The 26751-nt window shown below is 43.5% G+C and overlaps 1 protein-coding gene and 1 long non-coding RNA gene across 4 annotated transcripts; one reads left to right on the forward strand and one right to left on the reverse strand.

The window, feature by feature from the left end:
- Nucleotides 1–1782: 1782 nt before the first annotated feature.
- ogfrl1 (opioid growth factor receptor-like 1) lies at nucleotides 1783–7697 on the forward strand. Of its 2 annotated transcripts, XM_029752765.1 has the most exons (8): nucleotides 2029–2115; nucleotides 2554–2850; nucleotides 3243–3326; nucleotides 3490–3568; nucleotides 3779–3857; nucleotides 4560–4626; nucleotides 4789–4934; nucleotides 5518–7697. In XM_029752765.1, exons 2-8 carry the CDS (start codon nucleotides 2608–2610, stop codon nucleotides 5993–5995), a joined length of 1176 nt encoding a protein of 391 aa, XP_029608625.1. In that variant the 5' UTR covers nucleotides 2029–2115; nucleotides 2554–2607; the 3' UTR covers nucleotides 5996–7697. The 2 variants fall into 2 exon arrangements, with proteins under 2 accessions (XP_029608627.1, XP_029608625.1); XM_029752767.1 differs by lacking the exon at nucleotides 2554–2850 and having other exon boundaries at nucleotides 1783–2115.
- A 5973-nt stretch (nucleotides 7698–13670) lies between these two features.
- LOC115193785 (uncharacterized) lies at nucleotides 13671–25718 on the reverse strand. Of its 2 annotated transcripts, XR_003878236.1 has the most exons (3): nucleotides 25226–25717; nucleotides 24484–24594; nucleotides 13671–14508 (listed from the first exon to the last, which is right to left on the reverse strand). It is a non-coding gene; the product is annotated as an uncharacterized LOC115193785 (long non-coding RNA). The 2 variants fall into 2 exon arrangements; XR_003878235.1 differs by having other exon boundaries at nucleotides 24484–25718.
- Between the last annotated feature and the right edge of the window lie 1033 nt (nucleotides 25719–26751).

Raw genomic sequence — 26751 nt, forward strand, 5'->3', positions numbered from 1 at the left:
GATCTCCCATGGTACTGTTCAGTACCTTTTAGGGTACAGGTGCGTATGTAGTATATACATTTTTGTACACAATATTGTTTAGGTACAATCATCACACACTTTAAACAAAAAAAGGGTACGGTGAAGGTACATTTCTATTTCCCAGGGTACAAATGTATTTTGCATACCCTCAAGGGTACACTAATGATTCTTGATGGTACTGATCTGTACTTTTGCTTAGCAGAAAAGCTACAAATTGGACTTGGTATAGAGAAGAGGTACATTTTTGCCATTTAAAAGGAACAAATGGCTTTGTCACTGTGGTGGTACCCTAAAAAGACACATTTGTACCTTTTGTAAAGGTACACTTTTGTACCTGTGGACTATATATAAGAAAGGTACTATCTTGTCCCCTAAAGGTACACTATTGGATATTTTAAGATATGAACTGTAAGGGTATATTTGTGTACCTATACTGCTTACAGGGTACCACTACAGTAACAAACAAACATCTGTACCCCTTTACGTACAATTCTGTACCTTTTCTTCAGAGTGTAGGCCACAGGAAAGGATCGAATACTCCTTCCTCTCTGTTTAATGAAGTATATTACTGACACACTGATGGTGTAGTTGGAGGATTCACTAGAGTAGTCAGTTTCAATGATGCCCTATTACTTTAACTTATTCCCTATTACTTTAATTTAATTCTTAAGTTAAACGTTTGAAATCAAATATGGCTAAAAAGTCCTAGGATAGACTTTGCGTGGGAGTCAGCTTTCTTGCTTTCTGGCTAGCAGGCCTTCCTCTGTATTTCATGAATTTTCTCCACAGACAAGGAGTGGCTGCAGTTTACGGTCGCTGTCCATTGTCTTGTGGTGCTGAACTGCGGGATTTTGAGAGTTCGATTCAGCCGCTGTCCATGGTGCTACATCTCCGACCGGGCATTCTATAAAGTCAGCTCATGCACACACAGACAGGTCTCGCTTTCGTTCTCTCTCTCGCTTTCGTCTCTGTTAATTGTTCCAAACATGACACAAACAGACTGAAGTGTCAGTAGTAGGCATATTGGCTATGGATTATTTCGAGATTAGCCTACAGTTTGGAGACGAATGGAAAATAAATGTGCTGGAACCATAGAACTACATATTACAACTCAAAAGTAATTGAATAGGATTTGGCTAACAGGCTTGCTAAGGAGTCGAGATCCACGTTGCTACGGTATAATATATTACGTAGGAAATGCTGCTCTCATGTGGTGGTGATGAGATTGACAATTCTGGTTCCTGTCTCACTGAATGTCGATCTTTCTACTTTGCATTTGATGTCCGTTCTGTTGTGTTTTATCATCCAGCTCTGTTTATTCTATCAGCAGCTAATGGTGCGTTTGACTTTGATCCATTTCCCACTCCAACACTGCTTGGGTAGGCTGTCATGTTGTATTACGTTTGTCTCTGTGTTGCCACACATCAGAGCTCATCCCTTAGGAGGAAGGCCCTTATTTAAATGTGAACTGAAGTAGTAAACTGTAGTCTGTTGATTAGCCTACCTAACTAGAAAAAACACGGCACACAACCACATGTGTACTATATAGTCTACCAATAGGCAGGCCCATATAGCCAATTTCTACAATGAGTGAAAATCCGATTATAACTCGATGGAAAACATTACGTCAGTGACAGAAAGGGAGAATCATTTTTGGTTATCTTTCTGACATTGACGATCTTAGAGGTGACACTAGTTCACCCCTGTCCCTGAGTCGCGGAGCAAGTGATGTCATCTTCGGTCCTGGTGCTGTCACCCGGCACGCGGCGCACATTGGGGGTGTGTTCACCAGCAAATCCGTGGATTGGAAATTCCCTCAGCCTGCCATTTAAAAGCACCAGCAGGCAGACTGCACGTCAAAATATGTAGGCTAAAAGCACACAGAGGACGGCTGCAGTGTAGGTTTGTTAAATGGGAAATCTGATAGGCAGTTTGCGCTACAAGGAGCCGAGCACTGTGGAAGAATGCGACTCGACGTGGGAGTCAGACTCGGAATGCGATGAGCATCCGGGTGATGAGGACAGCGGGATATCGGAGTGTGTCAGCCCGCCCGAGACGGAGAGATGCGGCGAACTAGCGGACATGTCCCCGCAGGTAAATACCAACACACTACAGAAACGAAACAGCACAACAGCATATCTATAGCAACCAGACACAGAGAAAAGTGAAAGAAGAGCAGACTGCCCTGAGCTAAATTAGAAAAGGGAAATATCACAGCTGCATAACCGACTCGCTGAAAATGTCAACATCTCAGTCTAATGGTGGGCAACCAAAATCAGGCTTGTATGTAGGCTTGTAGCTTAGTTTAGGCTGTGTCTCCAAATAATTGTACTAACGCATGTCTTGTTGCTATGTCTAGGCTACATCTAATGTCATTGCCAGGTATCCATTTGATGTGGTATTATGCATTGCCACAAGTGGATGTATTGTATCTTATAGCCATAATTCCTACATTATTGCCTCCAGTTTTAACCAAAATGTTATCTATCTCTGCCTTGTTTTATATCCTCGTTCGTGTTCTCAATGTCCCAGGTGCACAAGCGGAGAGAGTAGGCTAGTGTTGTGCGCAAGTGAGACAGTGATCTGATGAAGGTGACAATTTTGTTTTACATCAAAAAGAATAGGGTCAAATATGGGGAGCCAATCTTCCTGCCTTTGATTTGGGTCAATGTCACAGTATGCTCATTCCCCCAATTCTTTGCTGTTTTCAGGTTTAGGCCTTTAGGCTTTCTCTTTTTGTTTATTTTTGTTGTTGTTTTTATGACAATAGCCTACTCAACAACTCTACAATTTCGAAGGGCAGCATCTCTGCTCATTGGTACAAAAGAGGTAAACAATAATATTTTTCTGTAATGAGTCAGTTACCTTTTTTATTCCATATATGCCTTGACATGGTGCCTTTGGCTTCATTTTATCCTGACTGTGAGTGCATCTGAAGCCTCCATAATGCTAGAGTTGGGTTCATGGGGCAGAAGGCCACACCAAAAATGAACCCACTGAACCCAGACATCTGTTGTAACACAGCTGGTGGTTACATGTGTTTACGTGTCACTCAGGGATCATCTGAGTAGCAACCTTTTAACACCAGACACTAACCCTGTTGATATCATTGTGGCTATCTATTTCAGCCAGTGTTTACTCTCTCTCTCTCTCTCTCTCTCTCTCTCTCTCTCTCTCTCTCTCTCTCTCTCTCTCTCTCTCTCTCTCTCACTCTCTCTCAGTTCTCTGACTCTGAATCCAGCACCAAGATGAAGAGGAGCTTTTATGCTGCAAAGGATCTTTACAAATATCGCCACAGCTACCCGGTACGCTCCACACACACACACACACACACACACACACACACACACACACACACACACACACACACACACACACACACACACACACACACACACACACACACACACACACACACACACACACACACACTTCCTGACTTTTCCTCCTTTTCCTCTCCCTCCCTAGAACTACAAGGAGCCCCGGTTACCTAATGACTACCGCAACCTTCGCTTCTACCTGAACAAGATCCCTCTAATACCAGATGGTCAGTACACACACACACACACACACACACACACATACACACACACACACACACACACACACACACACACACACACACACACACACACACACACACACACACACACACACACACACACACACACACACACACATACATTTTAAGCTGACCCCAAACCAGGCACATGTGTTTCCTGTATAATTTCTGAGACTGACCTGAATCCATCTCTAGTCATCTTCATTGAGGAGATCCTGACCAAATGGAAAGGAGATTATGACAAACTGGAGCACAATCACACCTACATACAGTGGTGAGAGCTCCTTCAAGTTACTATGGATGTGTGTGTCACGTGCACCTGCGACTACTGGGTTCAAATACTATTTCAAATATTTCAAATACATTGAGTGTTTGAAATATGGGCAGGGTTTGCAGTTGTGGGACCAGGCTCATTCAGACAGTAGTATTTGAACCCAGGTCTGTTACATATGTATGTTTGAACATAGAAATGGATCTCGTTCTTATTTGCAGGAACTAAATTGTCTTTCACAAGCAGGAAGGAGAACAGCAAAGTTCAGCCAGCTCTCTGACACAGACCTAAATAACTTAGAGACCCACACAACACCAAGAAGAAACAGTCACACCACTGAGGTTCACACATATGCTGCTGCACTTACACCCTTCAGCGCCGCCCTTAATATCTCTCGCTTTCTCTTCTTCTCCGTCGTTCTCTCCTTTTTGACAGAGCTGATCATTAGCATAATATAAATGAGTGGGTGTCTAAGCAGCAGTGAGCGCGTGCAGAAGGGTGGCTGGCACTCCTTGAATTGACTTAATAAGAGACGTCAGCGAGAGAGAGAAGGAGAAAGGAAGATGTGTATAGAGAAATAGAGGGCAGAGGGGGAGAGCAAGAGAAAGACAATGAAGACAGGAAAGAGAGGATGCATAGAAAAGTCAGTGGCAGAGAGATAAACACACTCTGTGACGTTCGTCTCTCTCTTTGTCTTTCCTGCAGGCTTTTCCCTCTGAGGGAGCAAGGGCTCAACCTCTATGCTCAAGAACTCACTCAGGAGGAGATCAAGGTAAAGACCATAACAGGACCACATAACCACACATTGACCGATTTGACTGCAACTTGACCATTGTGGTTTTACTGATCTGAAAATGGCAGTATGTTATCATGTTGTACAGGAATTTGGAATATTGTGGGATCTACTCCGACTGATCTTTGCTGTGTCCCAAAGGAATTCCTAAGCACTCGGGAGGCCAAGCGGCGATTCTTGCTGGCGTACACACTCATGCTGGATTTTTACGGAATCAAACTGCTGGATAAGATTGGGAATGTCACCCGAGCTTCCAACTGGCAGGAACGCTTCCAGCACCTCAATGAGTGAGTGATTCATACAGGTGTACACACACACACACGCACGCACGCACGCACGCACACACACACACACACACACACACACACACACACACACACACACACACACACACACAAACACAAACGCACGTACACACACAAAAACACACACACTCACACATACACACACTCGCACACACACATATGTACACGCACAAACGTGCACACACACGTACACACACAAACACACGTACACACAAACATACGTACACACACACGTGCACACACATACACACACAAACATACACACACACACGCACACACATGTACACATAAACACACAAACACACACATACACGCACGTACACACATGTACACACACACAAACACACACACATGTACACACACACATGCACACATGCACGTACACACACACACACACACACAAGCACACGCGCACATACATACACACACACACACACACACTCGCACATACACACTCGCACATACACACATGCACATACACACACACGTACACACACACGTGCATACACACACACAGACACGTACAGGTGATGAGTAACCTACCTATTTCTCCCTGTCTCATTAGGTCACAGCACAACTACCTGCGGATCACGCGCATCCTCAAGTCTCTGGGTGAACTCGGCTTCGAGGCCTTCAAAGCCCCCCTGGTGCGTCTGCTGCTGGACGAGGCTCTGTGTCGAGGCACCCTGCCCAACATGCTGCACAGCATCCTGGAGTACTACGTCTACACAATCCGCCCGCGCTCCCTCCGCCGCAGCCTGCTCCGCTACGCTCGCCAGCACTACCAGCCGGCCAACACCTTCCTCTGGGGGCCCCCGGCCAGGAGGAGAGGAGCTGGGCCTGGGCCAGGACCCATCCTGGAGCGGGAGAGGAGCGGAGGAGACCCCCACAGGGTTCGTAATCTGCTGACGAAGCAGGACTCAGGGGGATGGGGGGATGGGGGAGGAGAGGGGAAGGGAACCAAGGGCTGTACCGCTTCCACGAAATCCCTCCAGGAGGGGGTGAAGGGCGAGTACATTGAGACTGTACCACTGGAAGACTGAAGGGATAATAGTTTTTTACTGGCCCATGCAATGTTTTTATGGACTTAAAAGTCGTAGCTAAGTTGTAGTAGCTAAGTTTAGTATGCAGCACAATCCTTACCGTTAAACTACTCTTGCAATGTTTTCTCTCTATCACAGTGTATTTCATCCTTTTGTATTGATTGACTGCACTTGGCAATCCACTCATAATTGTACAGACCCTTCTAGCCAAGCAGATCACATTTAGGAGTTAGCATACAACAAGCAGCCTGATTGGTTGGAAGTATGAAACAAACAATCTGATAGGATATAAACAACTGCTTGACAAGGCGGCTGCTGTGTGGAATCTTGCACCTTTGACAATCTGTGTCTTCCTATATGAGATATCTCTGTTACTTCCTGGTTACTTCTTGAGCTGATCTTCCTATTGGCTGCTGATCCTGGCGATGAGGGTGAATCATTGGCTGTCGGATCCCATCTTCCTACACAAAGCCTTCTGTAGCTTTCAGAGCAGCCAAGCTAGTCAGACGCACAGGCTCATATAAGATTTTCAGGTATACCGGGCTCAAGTATTAATACTGTAGCTATTAGCTAGTATGTGTGTGTTGAGACTAGTGTATTTGTGATAAGCAGTGTGTGTACTACTACTATCTGAAGTGCCTCTTTTCTATTAATCTTTTATTGGTTAATTGTGTTCAGTTAGGGATGTGTGTGTACTGACCAATGTTTCAGTTAACTATTTTCATATATGAATTTGGTTAGCTGATGGGTTTTAGAGTAAAAGGCACAATTTGCTTCCATAAGAACAGAAACCGAACATTTCAATGTACCAGTGTGATTATAACACGCAAGTAACTAGACGGCAGCTTGGGATAGCACGTTTCCGTAGGCTACACATTTTACAGTACATTTACATCCGAGTCATCTAGCATACACATGATTCACAACAATACCTGGCACTTGGGTCCTGAATCCTGGACCGTCCTATTGGGGAATAATTCATTTGAATCCTAATGAGGATGCTGTTGTTTTTTTATTGGGGAGAAGAAATGCAGAACTGTTGAGTGTATGTATAGACACATACACATTTGTAGTATAGCCTCTCAAAAAGGAGGCTGGGTGGATGGCTTGAATCCAACTCTCTCTTTCTTATTCTCTCTCTCCTTCTCCCTAGCCTTACGTTATTGGTTGGCATTGCCATGTTAAAATGTGCCAAATGAAGACCAGTTAAAATGACTGATTTACTCTCTGACTTATGATAAAGAAGGCTTATGATAAAGAAGGATCTCCTCCCTCTCTTGCGATTTTTTACTGCCCCTTTCGTCATCTGGGTATAGATAGGCTTGGGAGAGGATGGGGAAGAGGATGGGGAAGAGGATGGGAGGATGGGTAAGAGGATGGGAGGATGGGGAAGAGGAGAGGACTGGGGGAAGGGGACTAACTGTACATCCAGTCTATGGAACGCTGGAAAGCTCGTCTTGTCGATGTGTAAGTGTTCTGTTTCAGGTATAGATGCATCTCTCTCTCTCTCTCTCTCTCTTTCACTTGTTATCTTTCTCTCTCTCTGTTGTCTTCCTTGTGACTGGTTGGTCTCTGGATGTGTAAAGGTTCCCTTCATAAGTGTGTTTTGTAAATTGTATCAATTCTTATGATTTGTATAAGAAAGTTTCTGGAGCATAATTTTATGGCTGCTGTAATAAAATATGGCAAATCAACAGCAAAAGAACATGTGTACTTTATGGTGTGTGTATGTGAGAGATAGAGAGAGAGTATATGGGAGTGGCACGTCACTCTACAGACAAACCCAACCAAATCCATTTCTTATTGTTTGGCATGTACCAAGAACAACCAAGGTTCTATTTGCAAAAAGTTCTAAACCCTCATTGGTTTGAATGGTGTCAGCAATTTCCATCTTGTATTCTTTTGAACTTAACATGAATTGGAGTATTTAGAGTACTTTATACACTGAGTGTACAAAACATTAAGAACACCTGCTTTTTCCATGACATAGACTGACCAGGTGAATCTAGCTGAAATCTATGCTCCCTTATTGATGAGACTTGTTAAATCCACTTCAATCAGTGTAGATGAAGGGGAGGAGACAGGTTAAAGAAGGATTTTTAAGCCTTGAGACAATTGAGACAAGGATTGTGTATGTGTACAATTTAGAGGGTGAATGGACAAGACACAAGTTTTAAGGGCTTTTGAACGGGGTATGTTGGTAGCCAACTTGAAACAACTGTGGGAATCATTGGAGTCAACATGGGCCAGCATCCCTGTGGAACACTTTTAGCACATTGTAGAGTCCATCCCCTGGTGAATTGAGGCTGTTCTGAAGGGGGGAGGGGTGCAACTCAATATTAGCAAAGGTGTTCTTAATGTTTTGTACACTCAGTGTAGCTAGAGAACATTAAACAGAACAAGGCTATGTCAATAACTCAGATAGAAACATCTATTCCCAAGCTCTCGAAATTCACCATTAGATGGATAGAATATGTATGTTCTAGCCATTCTATGAGCCAGACCTACTATAACCTTGACTGCCCAGCGCCACACACACAAGACCACAGAAGGCGAGTGTATAGCCTGTAGCACACAGATGAGTCTGAAGAGAGCCATGCATCTCCAGAGTTCATTTCAGTTAACAGCAGACATTTGGAATCTTAAACACTGAAATAACACACACAGGTTTGTGTTAATTGAGGTGTGTGTGGTGAGAAGAAGAATGTGTGAGGGTTATGACACACACACACACACACACACACACACACACACACACACACACACACACACACACACACACACACACACACACACACACACACACACACACCATGTCAACAGCAGCTAATCATGCCTTCTTAGAGAATGCATGTATTTAATTAGGGCTTATTGTGTAAGGTAAAGCCTTGCTGTCTTACTAGATGTTGGTTAATGTTGATGATGTTGTGTGTTGAGTACAGAGTGGTAAATGGGGACTGTTGTGTTACACTCTGTAGGGTGATGCTCAGTTTTGGATTGGAGACTGCTGAACAATTAATCAAAATGGCCACCCAGACTATTTACAATGACACTACTCCCCCCCCCCCTTTTTATTACATTTTCTACTTAGTTTATTTAGTAAATGTTTTCTTAACTCTATTTCTTGAACTGCATTGTTGGTTAAGGGCTTGTAAGTAAGCAATTCATGGTAAGGTCTACACCTGTTGTATTCGGCGCATCAGACAAATGAAAATGTATTTGATTTCAGTGTGTGGGTACGGTGGGTACGGTGTCATGTGTTGAGATGTGTTGGGAGTGGGAGTAGAGGCATTCTGTGCCTAGTTTCCTTTGGGTAGAAATTTCCCTGGTGAAATGTGTGGTGTATAATTAGAAGTAGTGGTGAGCTGTGTTGGGGTGTTCTGTGTTGAGCTGTGTTGGGGTGTTCTGTGGTGAGCTGTGTTGGGGTGTTCTGTGGTGAGCTGTGTTGGGGTACTCTGTGTAGAGCTGTGTTGGGGTATTCTGTGTTGAGCCCAGTTGGGGTATTCTGGGGTGAGCTGTGTTGGGGTATTCTGTGGTGAGCTGTGTTGGGGTGTTCTGTGTTGAGCTGTGTTGGGGTGTTCTGTGTTGAGCTGTGTTGGGGTATTCTGTGGTGAGCTGTGTTGGGGTGTTCTGTGGTGAGCTGTGTTGGGGTACTTATGTTGAGCTATGTTGGGGGGATGAATGTTGTGGTGTGTTGAGTAGGAGTATTCTGTGTTGGGGGATGGATGTTGTGGTGTGTTGGGTAGGAGTATTCTGTGTTGGGGGGATGGATGTTGTGGGGTGTTGGGTAGGAGTATTCTGTGTTGGGGGGATGGATGTTGTGGCGTGTTGGGTAGGAGTATTCTGTGTTGGGGGGATGGATGTTGTGGGGTGTTGGGTAGGAGTATTCTGTGTTGGGGGGATGGATGCTGTGGTGTGTTGGGTAGGAGTATTCTGTGTTGGGGGATGGATGTTGTGGTGTGTTGGGTAGGAGTATTCTGTGTTGGGGGGATGGATGTTGTGGTGTGTTGGGTAGGAGTATTCTGTGTTGGGGGGATGGATGTTGTGGTGTGTTGGGTAGGAGTATTCTGTGTTGGGGGATGGATGTTGTGGGGTGTTGGGTAGGAGTATTCTGTGTTGGGGGATGGATGTTGTGGTGTGTTGGGTAGGAGTATTCTGTGTTGGGGGATGGATGTTGTGGTGTGTTGGGTAGGAGTATTCTGTGTTGGGGGATGGATGTTGTGAGGTGTTGGGTAGGAGTATTCTGTGTTGGGGGGATGGATGTTGTGGTGTGTTGGGTAGGAGTATTCTGTGTTGGGGGATGGATGTTGTGGTGTGTTGGGTAGGAGTATTCTGTGTTGGGGGGATGGATGTTGTGGGGTGTTGGGTAGGAGTATTCTGTGTTGGGGGATGGATGTTGTGGGGTGTTGGGTAGGAGTTTTCTGTGTTGGGGGATGGATGTTGTGGGGTGTTGGTTTAGGAGTATTCTGTGTTGGTGGATGGATGCTGTGGTGTGTTGGGTAGGAGTATTCTGTGTTGGGGGATGGATGTTGTGGGGTGTTGGGTAGGAGTATTCTGTGTTGGGGAGATGGATGTTGTGGTGTGTTGTGGTGTGGAGTATTCTGTGTTGGGGGATGGATGTTGTGGTGTGTTGGGTAGGAGTATTCTGTGTTGGGGGGATGGATGTTGTGGTGTGTTGGGTAGGAGTATTCTGTGTTGGGGGATGGATGTTGTGGGGTGTTGGGTAGGAGTTTTCTGTGTTGGGGGATGGATGTTGTGGGGTGTTGGGTAGGAGTATTCTGTGTTGGGGGGATGGATGTTGTGGGGTGTTGGGTAGGAGTATTCTGTGTTGGGGGATGGATGTTGTGGGGTGTTGGGTAGGGGTATTCTGTGTTGGGAAATGGTTGGTACTGTGTGTTAAGTGCAGTGTGCCCACAGCACTGATTCATACTGACAGAATGAGGCGGCTGCCTCCTGGAATGGGTGCTGGAGCAGAGCGAGTGACTCACCCTGTGTGTGGGTATGTGTAAAGGAGAGAGACTATTTCAATTGGCGGCATTGTCTTACAGAGAAGGACCAAACAGGCCAAAATATTCTCTCTTCATCTTGTCACACACACACATAGACTACAAACCACTAATCCTAAAACCCCACGTCTGTACCAGTATCACAGCATGTTGTGTGTGCTTTATGTGTTACAATAATGTCACAGATAATGTCACAGATCTGTGTGTGTGCTTGATGTGTTACAATAATGTCACAGATCTGTGTGTGTGTGTGCACGCCTGGCTGCCCATGTGTGAGACTGACATTCACTCTCCTTCCAGATTAGAATGTATGCCTTAGCTATCTGTAACAGATGGCTTTCACGATGTGTTACTCCTCTTCTTGTTTCAGTTTCCTCTGAAGTTTGGACTGGAAACTTGTGCAGGTGTTGTGTCTGCACCTGACTAGAAGTGAGCTACTTCTCGTCTGTACCACCAGTGGGCTGCAGGAATTTGTCCCTCAGAGTTGGTGTGATCATCATCATTATTCTCACCTAACATCCACACATTTTTGGAGAGAAATATTTTGTTGTGGGCCAATCCAAAGTTCAACCTCTAACACATTGTATGTATTATATTAGCTATTTGCAAGAGGTGCATATGACGTGTTTAATCAGATTTAGCATTTGCGCGTTCTCATCTACAGTTCCATGTAATACATCAGTGACATTCAGAACTCGCATACTGTATATAGACATGTGAACTGGAAGGTAACATATGGCAAATAAAAAGGAAAAGATGAATAAGAAACTTTATTGTTCCAAATGGGGAATTTATCTTGGATATACATCAACAAAACACTACTGTATAAAATGTATTAAATATGAAATCATCCCCTTCTCATAAACATTGCAAAATATAATAAAAATGCAACACAGTTTTCTGGTTGGATTGGACGACCTTTAATCTCGGCACCCAAAACCAAATTTCACATGTGCTGTCTGTCACAAGAGACTATAACCACTCTATATTTCAAAATGGCACCCTGGGTTTCTCAGACGAAACTCGACTTCGACTCCGGGGTGTTTCAGTCTGAGGTCGAAACTAGTTGTTACTCTGAGATCTTCTGCTTTCTAAGGCGCAGAAAGAGAAGTGAAAATAAGAGAAGCCTACACCCATAAGGACAAAGACAATATTGGAGTATGCAACTTATTTGACCACGAATGAATGAATCAATGATATGTGGTTAAGGGGGTTCACAGGAGGTTACATGAGATGGAATCACACACACGCAATGTGCTTGGTTGACCTTTGACCCTTCTTGGTCAGACTGTTACTGTGAACACTTTATCACAACACTCACATAATCCTGCCTCTCCAGCTGTACAAAGTACATGTTATTCCATGTCTATTTGTGTGTAGTAATTTTATGTGTGTGACTGTGTTAATGTCATAGTGTATAACAGCATTGTGTGTGTGTATGTGTGTGAGAGAGAGTGGTGGCTCAGCCAGCTGTTCCATGCACCGCAGAAATCCCCAGGTCAGCTCTATGTGACCCAGGTTTCAGTTCCTCATGGCAGAAAGACAAGCAGTGATATAAATATTGGAATAGAGATAGAAAGCATGTGAATTCCCTAAACAGTCCAAGTGAGACCAACAGCACCGCAAGAGTTGGGGATGATAGTAAACCCATGGTTTAGTCTCGAGGATGATAGTAAACCCATGGTTTAGTCTCGAGGATGATAGTAAACCCATGGTTTAGTCTCGAGGATGATAGTAAACCCATGGTTTAGTCTCGAGGATGATAGTAAACCCATGGTTTAGTCTCGAGGATGATAGTAAACCCATGGTTTAGTCTCGAGGATGATAGTAAACCCAGGGTTTAGTCTCGAGGATGATAGTAAACCCAGGGTTTAGTCTCGAGGATGACAGTAAACCCAGGGTTTAGTCTCGAGGATGATAGTAAACCCAGGGTTTAGTCTCGAGGATGATAGTAAACCCATGGTTTAGTCTCGAGGATCATAGTAAACCCATGGTTTAGTCTCGAGGATGATAGTAAACCCAGGGTTTAGTCTCGAGGATGATAGTAAACCCATGGTTTAGTCTCGAGGATGATAGTAAACCCATGGTTTAGTCTCGAGGATGATAGTAAACCCATGGTTTAGTCTCGAGGATGATAGTAAACCCATGGTTTAGTCTCGAGGATGATAGTAAACCCATGGTTTAGTCTCGAGGATGATAGTAAACCCAGGGTTTAGTCTCGAGGATGATAGTAAACCCAGGGTTTAGTCTCGAGGATGATAGTAAACCCAGGGTTTAGTCTCGAGGATGATAGTAAACCCAGGGTTTAGTCTCGAGGATGATAGTAAACCCAGGGTTTAGTCTCGAGGATGATAGTAAACCCATGGTTTAGTCTCGAGGATGATAGTAAACCCATGGTTTAGTCTCGAGGATGATAGTAAACCCATGGTTTAGTCTCGAGGATGATAGTAAACCCATGGTTTAGTCTCGAGGATGATAGTAAACCCATGGTTTAGTCTCGAGGATGATAGTAAACCCATGGTTTAGTCTCGAGGATGATAGTAAACCCATGGTTTAGTCTCGAGGATGATAGTAAACCCATGGTTTAGTCTCGAGGATGATAGTAAACCCATGACTGTTTTACTCTAATTGAAATAAATTACACATGATTAATTACATAACAGAGAAGATTGTGGTGAAGAATAGCCTTTATTCATCATATTCAAAATACATTGAACATTTGCAATCTGCACCTATAGAAAACAATTGTTAGATCAAACAAATTACATATTTTTACTGTTATTAAAAGCAAACACTAACACAGAAACTCTCACTTGTTCCCTATTTCAATAGCTGGAACTATCACCATGCCAACACCTCTGCAATCTTTTAAGACCTGCAACATCAAGGGAAGAGAAGCAGTGTTCAATGTGGAATCAGGCCTATAGTCATTCTGGATAATATATAAAGGCAGTAATTCTATGGTACTTCCGACGCAATGTGTCATCTGCAAGCAGAGAATGATAGAGGCCTCTAGTGGCCAAAAGCATTTTAGCATGGGCAGCGCCATTGAGGGTTTCCACTAGGGTTGGACGGTATCCACATTTTCTCATATTGTCATACTGTCCTCTCATCCCAGGATTTATGGTATTACAGGCCAAAAAATGCGAAAAAAAGCCCATTCGGTGTCCATTACCAGTATGCTAACAAAATTTGCGCAAGTAATAGCGAATTTCCATTGAGGCTGCTAGCTAAATATGTTAACGAGCGCAGAGGCAATCCAACTCATAAAGTTATACATATATAGGTAGGAGCTACCAAATATCATTTTTGGTGAGTTTAGAATATTTATAAGCAAATGTGAACAAAGGACATTGTGTAAATGAACAAAGTTGAGAGGCATACTTTTCGGAAGGAAGAACAGTACTGGCTCTGGAGCAGCATGTGTACACGCTGTGTCTGTGTGGAGTCGCTAGGGCAATGGGCCTGCTTGCTCTGGTCTGAGAAGAAGGGGGAGGAGCAGACAGGCTAAGAACAAAGAGAAGAAAAAACGTATTAAAATCAAGATACAGATAACTCATCCAAAGGGCTTTGACTTCTTAAATATCAAACTTAAAAAATGTACATTTTCATAAATTCTTAGAATGTTTAGGAATTACGTATACTAAGGCATTTGTGAAAATTCTATAGCAGTATAGTGGGAAAGCGGCTGTGCGTTTGGACAATTAATAGACACTGCAGCAAATAAAACCAAATAAAAACATCTGTCTCGTCCAAGACCGGAGTCTACACAGACTGGTGCGCTATAGCCAATCAGAGATATAGTAGGCCTTCATACAAACAAGCCATTTGCCATCATTCACTTTGAACTGGACTGTGTGTTTACAGACAGATGGGCCTGCCATCATTCACTTTGAACTGGACTGTGTGTTTACAGGCAGACACCTGTATCTCTAGCTGTGTACAGCCACCGAAAAACAATATGAGGGGACAATGTCAGTCACTCACCCACTCCTCCAATGGCATGACATCCTCCTAGCTAGCTAGCTAACATTAGGCTCCGTGTTTTTAGCTTGCTACATAAATAGATACGCTAGCCTATTAGCCACATTAAGACTGACTTTGCTAGTTTGATTGTATTGATATTCCCAGCCTTAGTTACATTAGTCTGTTTTTGTCCAAAATATTGGACAATGTACTAGGCCAGCTGTGATTTACAACCTGAAAGCAATATTTTTGGGATACCAAGAAATGTATTGATGAATTATATGAATCAGGCATTGAACTGCATCCAGGGGCGGAAATCGCGGGGGGGACACGACCCCCCCATCCTGGGAAAAATATGATTTGTCCCCCCCAATATATCACTGAAACATAACTATGTAATTTAAATAATATTAACAATACGCAATGAAAGCAATTGTGCTGATTATAGACACTTAATAGCGTGTTTTTAAGTTTCAAAAGATTGCGACCCCCCCACCTTTTTCCTCACAATGGTTTGATCCACTGGCAAGGTAACGTAGAGGTCGTATCTACTGTCTGAAAGGCACTCAATGAACGTAACTGACGTGAGGTTAATCCAGTCAATCGCGCACACACACTAGCTGAATATGCAGAGCTAGCGCGCAAATATTAACTATTAAGCTAGCTAGTACCTATTCCATTTATGTGGCCTCGTCAAAGATGGAATCTTTGCTATCGTCAATTTATTCCAAAATCAGCATGCAGATGATGTAAGTTAGTGCTTCAAAGTCCCTGTGATAAGCTTAGCGATAAACTGAAGTCCAAACTGAACAGAACTACACTCTCTTCTACCATTGTCTTAAATATATTTAATGGTCTCGTTGCAAAAGCTAAATTGTCGCAAGGGAACTTTTATTTATTTATTTTATTTAACCCGGGTAGCAAAGATTATAGCAAACACCACTGAAATGGAATTGGTGCTCGCTTGCTTTGCAAATTCAGCTATTGTTGGAAGCCAGCCAATATGAAACAAACTATTAAAATTACAAAAGGTTGCAGCATATGTTGTGTAAATGGTGAACTCATACAGCTGTCAACTCTTGTCATTTTAATCCATTTCACATTTGCTAGCTACCTTTTAGATCGAAGCCCAAATAGAATGATAAAAGATAAGATGATAGAAGCCCATCTCCTACTGTAAATAACCTACACACTGTGTGTGTGTAGCCAGTCAGCCAGGTAGAAAAATGGCAGAAAAATAAAAGACGGACATCAGAGTATTTTTCAGTACACCAAAACGCAAAGTAAGAACCCTAGTAGCCTAATATCTCAAAGACTAGTTGATAAAATGTTCATAAGACAGAAACGAAATTCTAATGGAAATGTTTCACAATGATGTCATTAGGCAGAGCAGGCAACAGATGGCACACAGACAGCAGAGTTGGGGACAGATATGCAGGGACAGACTGGCAGAGACAGGGAGTCTCAGGTAAGTTTGTTGAGTCTTTGTTTGGCAACATTATGAAAGGTTCTCAATTTTTTTGACTTGTAAAATAGGAACATAATTGGAAAATGTATTTTATTTATTTCACCTTTATTTAACCAGGTAGGCAAGTTGAGAACAAGTTCTCATTTACAATTGCAACCTGGCCAAGATAAAGCAAAGCAGTTCGACAACATACAAAAACATAGAGTTACACATGGAGTAAAACAACATACAATCAATGATACAGTAGAAAAAACAAGACTATATACAATGTGAGCAAATGATGTGAGATAAGGGAGGTAAAGGCAAAAAAGGCCATGGTGGCAGAGTAAATAAAGTATAGCAAGTAAAACACTGGAATGGTAGATTTGTTATTTGAAGAAAGTTCAAAGTTAAAATATAAATAATATGGTGCAAAGGAGCAAAATTAATAAAATAAATTAATAAAGTAGGGGAAGAGGTAGTAGTTTGGGCTAAATTATAGATGGGCTATGTACAGGTGCAGTGATCTGGGAGCTGCTCTGATAGCTGGTGCTTAAAGCTAGTGAGGGAGATAAGTGTTTCCAGTTTCAGAGATTTTTGTAGTTCGTTCCAGTCATTGGCAGCAGAGAACTGGAAGGAGAGACGACCAAAGGAGGAGTTGGCTTTAGGGGTGACCAGAGAGATATACCTGCTGGAGCGCGTGCTACAGGTGGATGCTGCTATGGTGACCAGAGAGCAGAGATAAGGGGGGACTTTACCTAGCAGGGTCTTGTAGATGACCTGGAGCCAATGTGTTTGGCGACGATTATGAAGCGAAGGCCAGCCAACGAGAGCGTACAGGTCGCAGTGGTGGGTAGTATATGGGGCTTTGGTGACAAAACGGATGGCACTGTGATAGACTGCATCCAGCTTGTTGAGTAGGGTATTGGAGGCTATTTTGTAAATGACATGCCGAAGTCGAGGATTGGTAGGATGGTCAGTTTTACGAGGGTATGTTTGGCAGCATGAGTGAAGGATGCTTTGTTGCGAAATAGGAAGCCAATTCTAGATTTAACTTTGGATTGGAGATGATTGATGTGAATGCCATGGATACCCCCACTCTCAACTTAAACTAGTGACTGAACTAAGATTTGTTAAAGGCAATGGTATTGCTTTTGTGAGTAGTTGTGTAGTTTTGGGTACCGGTAGTTAGGAGTACAGCAAACACCTTATTTCTTTGGTTCCTCAATATACATTTACCATATTACAATGTAGGCTATGTGTTACAGCACTACTTTTGGTGTCCCCCTCAGGAATTGCTCTTGAGAAAATTTCATGTAATTGTCCCCCCCAAAGTTGATATCAGATATTCGCCCCTGACTGCATCCATCTAGTCTGCCAACAATGCCTTCGTGTGCACCATGGAATGTTGAGTCACATAGAACTTATTTTTAAATCAAGTTGGTTTTGTAGAATAAACTGGGAATTGTATATTTTTGACTGATCTTCTGATTGCAGATATGAAACAGACAAAGTAGTTTAAACGCTGTTAGTTCCACTTCAAACATAGTTAGACTAATTAGTCAGACTAACTTTGTGCTTCAGTTGCACTTCTCCACTCGGATGAGAATTCTTGAACTGCATTCTCTCAGCAGAGAGCGCTCTGACTGAATTGTAGCTACTTTCTCCAGGACTTTTCTTGGTGTAGCCAGCTTACTTTTCTTCGGTAAAATGCAAGATTAACTTTAAGCAAAACCTCAAGAAATGTAGCTGGCTACATTCTTTCTATGACAAACATTAAAAATATGATGGCCATGAATAATCTGTGCAAAACAAACATTGCCATTTCATTGTAAGCTCATTTACTTGTGTGGCTGCCAGACAAATAGCGTTCCACTTCTGCTATCATCTGATGTAAATGAAGATATATTCTGCCGAATGTGTTACACTAATGTATTTTCTGTGAAGGAAAACTAGAGTTGCACGTCCCTGATCACTCTATAGAAGCAACAAAAACACTTGTCTTTCAATATACAACACCAACCCCACAGCTAGCCCAGCTCCCGCCCAGCTCCCGCTTCCTGCTGTTGTGCCGTTTACAAACAAACACATGACGGTCTCAAATGTTCTGTGGAACTATTTCAAATAACGTGATAGGTGAAATGAAGAACGCAGTCTGCTTTATCTCCTAACGTATTGCACAAGTTGACTGCAGGTATTCACTTAAAAAGTAGCTACAAATATTACAATTTATTGAAAAACTTATAAGAAATAGTTTAAACGATATTGACGGCATTGAAAATCCCTCCCATTGCTATTTCCAAATACCCCGGTATACTGCCCAAGCCTAGTTTCCACCATGCCTACGCCATTTTAAAGTAGTCAACTGGGTGGGGATTCCAATGGGTTGTAGCCTCAATGGCACTGCCCATGCTGACGCAGACGCTATACTGGCACAGATATAAAGACGAGTCCTCTGTCTATAAGGCTAACCTTTTGTGCTGAATTGAAAGGGAAGGCATTACTGCATATTCAACGCTGACTCAGAAATAGTAAACCATGGAGACAGGACGCCCTCTAGAGTCTGAATGAAGGAAAAGCTTCTATTTCTTCCTGTGATGTCAGCATTGGCGAGAGAGAGAGAGCTAAACCACAAAGAACATTGGGGTTAGGGAGTAATAACAGTAGAACAAGGTCACTAAATCTAACCCATTCCCTGGAGGAATGGCAGGAGACATGGAGAGGGCTGTGTGTGTGTCTCTGTGGGGTCATCTGAAGGTATTTATAGCTACTTCCTTTTGGGCTCCCTGTTGCAGTGATGTCAGTCTGGGTGGGTCTGGTTCCAACTGAACTGACCAGGCCAGGGCACACTGGTGTACACACACACGCACTTTTACAACCCTGCCCCATTCACACAATGGTTTGTGTCGACTTCCTCTGTGCGTTGTGCCTCCCACAGTCACTTAACATACCATAGGCATCGGTCAACACATAGCGGAGTACACGGTCCATTAGATCAGCACACCTATATATAACATTACATTAGGATTGGTCTATCTGTGATGACAGGAAAATAGATTAAATTCTCTACTGGGACCAGGCTTTACATACTGTATAGAGTACATACACAGTCTGGTCTTCATACATAGTGTATTGTGCCTGTACTTGTTTAGGGACACACAATGACAAAGCAATGTACATTTCCTTTATATTTAAGTGTAACTGCCCCCTCTTCATTTTTTGGCAACATTTTTGGGGGTCCGGGAGTGCATACAGTATGTGCAAATATGTGTACGATTGTGTGCACGTACACTACCGGTCAAAACGTTTAGAACACCTACCCATTCAAGGGTTTTTCTTTATTTTTACTATTTTCTACCTTCCAGGTGACTACCTCATGAAGCTGGTTGAGAGAATGCCAAGCGTGTGCAAAGCTGTCATCAAGGCAAAGGGTGGCTACTTTGAAGAATCTCAGATATATTTTGATTTGTTTAACACTTGTTTGGTTACTACATGATTGTATGTGTTATTTCATAGTTTGTCTTTTCACTATTATTCTACAATATAGAAAATAGTATAAAAAAAAAAAAAACCTTGAATGAGAGGGTGTTTTGAAAAACTTTTGACCGGCAGTGTATATTGTGTGTCGTGTGTTCACGCAAGTGTGTGTGTTTCCTGCAGCGTGTCTGTTGTGAGATGGGTGGTCCTGTCCCACCGGAGCAGACATGTCACAGGTCACAGCCAATCAGATGGCAGCCCCTCCCTATTTCCTGCTCTGCCTCGGTCGTCATTCCCAAAGTGCTCCGCAGTATTCCAGGAGCGTTCCCGAGTCAGGCAGCGCAAACATCCCACTCCCGGCTACTAGAGGGCGCCGCTGAGAGTGTAGGATGTTTACACTGCCTGAAACCCGGAGAGGTCATAGGTCGGCAGTTAGAACTCACCCTTACCCACAGATCGGATTACCCTAATCCTAAACTTTACACGACTGTGTCTCAATACTCATTAACAGCGTACTGTCCTTGTCTCCTTTCCTTCAAGAACACTGTTTGATAAAAGGGCTTGACAGGTTTCCACCTTGCTTCTATAGCTTGTCATGTCCTCTGAGATCAGTGATCAGAAAAGGCAGTAGATAAAGTAGTGTCCGGATTTCACTCAACCCCCCCCCACCACCACCACCACTCCTCCTCCTCCTCCTCTCTCCTGAGGATGTAACCCCTCCCTGCTACTGTGAACCAACTGCCATGAACAGAGCTGTTTCCTCTCCTCCCACTCTGTTTTTCTAAAGTCCTTTGGGCACAATCATCAGAGATGGTGCCAACAGACAGCATGTAGGGGAAAGTAGCAGGGTGTGTGTGTCTCCAGTTCGTTCACTTCTCAGGTGGTCATAATTGAGACCCATCAATATATGAAGTCCTCTGGGGCTGGCCTGTGACAAAGACAGATAACCGTTTCACCCTCTGGATTTCTCCCCTAAACATCCTTGGATTTAATTGATCGATTCATGTTACAGATTGGTCATAGTCCACACTACAGGGTTTCTCCGTGTATGGCTCTATGTGCATGCATAGTAAAAGCCTCTATGGCAAACACAGTTGACTGTATATAAGCCTAATAGTGACGGCTATAACAGTTGTCTCCATGTAAAAAAACAATAGCTGTATAGTAGTTGCGATGATAATGGCAGTTGGCTGCTGCAAACATCCGACTGAAAGCCCTGTATGAAACACCAGCTTTCAGTCAAGGATGTTTACAGTAGCCCATATTGCCAGCTGTGCTGGAGAGGGTACATGGACACGGCTAAAACCAAACACTGGGCATTACTTGCACTAGGTTTTAGTAACATACAACATAGTCATATGGAAACCATGCTGTTTGATGCATATTCTATTGATTTCGTTCCAGTCATTACTAGGAGTCCGTCCTCCCAATTTAAAAAAGGTGCCACTGGCCGCCTATGGTACAGATTAAGTTCAGTTCGGTCAACTGTCTTCAAGTTAGCACCAAAGGTCCAGCAACATTCTAAATACAAAACAAATGGTGTTAACACGGCACCCGTCAAAATCTCAAACCTTCAATCAACTTGGCTCTGTGGCTGCAGATTTTGAGTCCAGTATATTGTCACTGGTCTCCAGTATGTTTTCTCTGCCTTTCCTTTGTTGATCTGTAAGCATTCTGTCAGCATGTGACATTCCACAACGACAGCCCCCACACACAATGTACTGGCATCATATTTACCATGTAAACACCACACAGGGCTTCTGTTTAGCCATCACACACACACAGTGAAATGAAACGATTGCGTCTGAACTGTAGACCTCTCTCCCAGTGGCCTTTCCACCCTTGATCCCCCAACCAGAATTCGGACTTCCTGCCTCCCCCTGGTATCCCTCTCCTCCTCCCACCCCACAATCAAAGTGCTCATCTCCTTGTTTACCACACACACACACACTCACCCACCCGCCCTATCCTCTGCTGCTGCGTGACATTGGTGTGTGCCTATATGTAGGGGAATAGATGTCTATGCTGTGTGTGTGTGTGTGAGCCTACATGTATTTGTGCATGTAATTACATGTGTAAGCAGTGACGAGATAAAGTGCGTCACTACATTCTATAGCACCTTATTCCACGTGCTCCATCCCCTAACCCTGTTCCACCATTCAAACATTGAGTGGACAGTTTAAGTGTGTTACTGTTGGCCTAATGTCCGTGAAATGTCTGTTTTTGTCACATTTGTTCAGCTGTGATACCATCACTAGCATGGTCGGGTGTGTCTGGGTCTGTAAACTGTGAACAGGACATGTGTATCTGTGTGTGTAATTATATAATGTGTGTTTATGTGTGGACCACGACACTGCTCTGGCTTAGACTTCCAGCCTCCATCCCAGTGCTTAGGTCACGGAGGGAACAAAGCAAACTTTATCAGAATACTGCAATCCCACATTCCCCGGATTCTTAGCACTTGGCAACTGGTGAGCACACAGAGGAGAGAAGGGAGATGGGGGAGGGGGGGGAGAGAGAGGGGGAAGGGTGGGAAGCACTGCCTTCCAGTTTTATTTCCATACAGTAGCCTTTCTCACTCTTCAAGACTGACCCGCTGAACTCATAGGTCCAAAACCTCTCCTGCTAAAATATCCTGTATGTAATGTGTAATATTTCCACGTGTCCCTTATGAGGTGCCATCAGGGTCATAAATCAAATCCAATGTATAAATGTGTGTCACGAACTGAGGCCAGTGTGACCTGTAAATGTTAACACACCGTATCAAAAGGTCCTGCCCCTTAACCGCGTATTCCCCCTTTGTGGGAGGTGTCAAAGTCACGGCAAGGTTATGACTTCACCCACAGAAGACAGAGAACTTTACTGCGAACGAGCTGGTAAGGAAAGGTGGGGAGTTTATAGTGTTTTATGTCTGGGGGTTCTACGAGCTCTGGGTCACCCTCGGAATAGAACACACACAGACTGGACGGAGAACCCTAATTCTTGCTTGGTTTAACGGTCTCAGTCATCAAAGCATTCCACCTAAAATCCCACCTGAGCCACATTTCTCCTGCCATTTGGCAGACACACTCAAAACACCTGTAACACAATTACACACACCCAAAAAACTATTTCCCTTGATGGTTAATACTGTATTGACCTCTCGTCCTCTGTCTCTGCGTTGTGTATTTATCTTCAAAATATTCTTATACCTCCATACTCCTTAGCTATGCAGGCTTATTATTCCAGCCACTATCTTCTGCTCTTACACAAAACATCCTTCATCCACACTCATAGCCATTCTGCTGTAACCTCAACACTCTTAGAAAAAAATGGTTCCAAAAGAGAGTTCTTCGGCTATCCCCATAGGATAACCCCTTTTGGTTCCAGGTAGAACGCTCAGTGTAAAGGGTTCTACATTGAAATCAAAAAGGGATCTAACTGGAACCAAAATGGTTCTTCAAAGGGTTCTCCTATGGGGACAGCCAAAGAACCCTTTTAGGTTCTAGATAGCACCTTTTTTCCTAAGAGTGTATGATGACTGATGACCTCATCCTCACTACTAGCTTATGAAGTCTTATGATCTCCACACTCCTTGCCGACGTAGGTTTATGACCTTCCCATTCCTCAACTTTGTAGTCTTATGTCCTTCACTCTCCTAAAGAAAGGCAATGAAGGCTTGTGGTTGTCAAACCGCCAGGGCTGTATGTTTAGCTCAGTCCTTCGGTTTGGTCACGTGTTTCCATACTCTCTGATAGCACAGACCCGGCCCCCTAAACCAACCCCCTCTGCCATTCAACTTCTCTCTCACTAGCTTTTTCCAAGAAACTCGGAGAAGGTCCAGGGTGGCAGTCATATGACCTTGGGACAGGACTCCGCCGGGACTTAATCGTAACACCGGTATTCTGAGCACGATCGGGAACACTAACAGGACCGGTGAGCCATGACACTGAAACACTGAATAACACCTCTAACTCCCATCCCAAAGGTCAACCAGAGTGCTAATGCCCTGCCGCCCGTGATCCTAATACAAGTAGAGCAAAAAACTTTCCCAAATAATGCTAAGCTTGACAGAGAAAGCTTTAACAGTCAGTCATGGTGGTGGGTCTAATCTAAAGTCCAATGCAGCAGTTCTCAATATCAAATCATTTCTGGGTAAGAATACCTTACTGTAATTGTTTTTCATTAATATGGTCAAAAAGAAACAAAAATAGTTTCTTAGTAATTTCTCAAGCAAGAATTAAGCTAGGACTGTCTGGGAGTGGTCTGAGTGGGGAGGGTAAAACTGAAAACTAGCTGTTATTGGCAGAGAGGTTTGGAACTCTTTCTTATTGGTGTATTAACTAAAACTCCATCCCACCAAAACAGGCTGACATTTCAGGCGTGTTTTCAAACAGCTCTTACACTAAAAGAGCATTATCATCATTTCACAGTATTATTCATATATATGAGAAACATGAAATCATGTTTTTGACTGCATTGGGCCTTTAATGGGTGAAAAGTGTTTGCATGTGTGTGTGTGTAGTGAGTGAGCGTTGATGTGTAGGCTGTGCGCTTGTATATGCTCTTGAATACATTTGTGTTGTGAGTGTGCATCTCTGTGTGTAACTCACACTCCTGGTCCAGCATAAGCTCCATGACCTGGCCTGGCCTGGCCTGAGACAGGAAGTGATCCTATCATCTCCATGGGAATGGTCCTGTCAGCTGAGCTGAGCCAGAGACCCCTCCTCAGACAGAAGGAGAGTTTAGATCAACACAAACAGGCTCTTTCACAAAAGAGCTTCCCTTTACAACCCCATTAAACAAAACCACTAACACTTACAGTACAACTATCAATCTTTAGAGGTGAAAAATCATGTCATGCCAAAACATAGGATGTTAAGTGTTTTAAAGGAGGGTGTTATATAGACACATTTGGAGGTATAACTAAAAGAAGTAGTGGCAGGGCCCTGTCTATAACTTGGGGGTATGGATGCTTAATGTTTGCAGTCTTTCAGAGTCCCTTTATCTACTGAAGCACCCTATTTTTCCCTGAATAATGGTGCCATTTGAGTTTTAAACAATCAATATTTTTTATCTACATGTAATTGTACTCGATTTAAATTTGTTTACAAAGATACAATGATAGTCTTTTCTGCATAATAAAATAAGTGTTTTTTTGTCCCAACCATGAATGGATTGCTATTCTCTGAGTCTTACAGAGCCATTGAACTTGCCTGGGAACGCAATTACATCCCAGGGGAACAGCAGAGACTATTCTTTTCTCCGTGGAAAAAAAAGGAGGCGGAATAGGCGAAGTTGCGCCTCTTCCAACAGCTATCCTCGATTACTTTGAACACACCGTAGACTACTTACCGCTTCACCGCATCCACGAAAAGGTAAAAAGTTAACTGCGTGAAAACGGCAAGTTATGCTGGTCTGGGACGACCAACAAACTCTGCTTTCGCAGTACTGGCAGCCCGATATTTCGTAATAGATCGTTTACGGTGGTGTTTGCAAGAACAGACAACCGCCAGTATCACGCTGCGATATCAGTCTCCTCGCTGGATTTTTCCCACTGTCCGTCTTGGACAATTTCAATTATCCAAGACAACGTTCCAAGTCGAGGCAGTTCAATCGTCATCGGATAAAGTACACTATAACCCCCGCAAAGTATCTAGAAAAACGCACAAATCAGGCTGTACGGTATGGATGTAGAGAACTTCAAAATATTAAAAGCGTCCTTGTCCGCAGTCACCCTTTTTGCAGTCCCTTAATCTGGAGTTTTTCAACAAAGATTTCTGGACTCGAGTACCTCCTCTTTTCTGCAGAGCTGACCAATGGCTGGCCGGACTGTGCGCATCGACGGGGAAATAATAGCCTGGTCAGCTCAGTTACCTAGCGCGCGTCCTTCCTTTGCCACCCATCCCTTTTTTTTTGGCGGGGCGGGGGGGCAGTGCCCCTGTGACAACAATTTTGGACCCCCTTGTGGCCCCCCTAAATGTGGAGTATGAAAAAATGTTGACATAGTAAAAATGTGTTATCGTTCTTTTTTTACATCCGTTATTAGACAGTGGCAACGCGGAACAATAATGATTATGAACATGGTCTTTTGCCTGCTAATGCCTGCAATGCAGTGAAGAAAACGATATGACAACAATAACGTCTAATGTAACTGGCCCCTCTAACAGTACAACTGGCCCCAGCTTGGCCCCCCCCAGTTGAAATGGTCTAGAACCGCCACTGCATCCCATGACCTCCAACTGTCCTCAGGTGTTCCAAAAACTCCAGAATAGAACGTCCATCCGTTATCTTTCATGGTAGACTACATTGAAATTAATGGGGAGTTGACAATTTCACTTAAACTCACACACCCCTCTGCAATGTGTTCATCTATAGTTTGCACCTGTCCTCTGAAATCTGTGATGACCAATGCCCTGAGCCCTCAGTGCTACACTACTGAAGACTGTAGAATAGTAGCTTAATAATCATTTTAGATCAGATAGTAGAAAGGAATAGGAGAACAGCAAATCAATGTGTTTCTATTTTATTCTGTTTCTGATGCCCTTGGACAAGTAGGTATCACTTTCTCACGCACCGAACTGTAAGATGCCCATGCATCTCTCCCCCATTTCCAAAGTGATGTTTAGGAAACAAACCAGCTGGTGAAAGTGTAGGAGAGCAGTCTTGACTGTCAGAGGAGAGGTTCTCTGTTTGTACTCATAGCAGTGATGTACAATGGGGGTATTGGCAGAGTGAGTGGCAGTGTTGACACCCAAAGCACCTTCAGACCCCTCTATACCTCACCTGTCCTGTCTCAATTAAATCTACCCTATTTCAGCAGATAACACATGGCATCATCTCTGTCTCCTTTACATCACCAATACTGATTAGAGCAGACT

Source organism: Salmo trutta, chromosome 5 (assembly GCF_901001165.1).
Source record: "Salmo trutta chromosome 5, fSalTru1.1, whole genome shotgun sequence".
Classification (NCBI taxonomy): Eukaryota; Metazoa; Chordata; class Actinopteri; order Salmoniformes; family Salmonidae; genus Salmo; species Salmo trutta.

Excerpts from the sequence above, each read along its gene's own strand:
- ogfrl1 (XM_029752765.1), top strand. The coding sequence starts at position 2,608 with ATGAAGGTGACAATTTTGTTTTACATCAAAAAGAATAGGGTCAAATAT. Across the intron at positions 3,569-3,778 it reads GATCCCTCTAATACCAGATG|TCATCTTCATTGAGGAGATC; the intron begins GTCAGTACACAC and ends ATCCATCTCTAG. Across the intron at positions 4,627-4,788 it reads TCACTCAGGAGGAGATCAAG|GAATTCCTAAGCACTCGGGA; the intron begins GTAAAGACCATA and ends TGTGTCCCAAAG.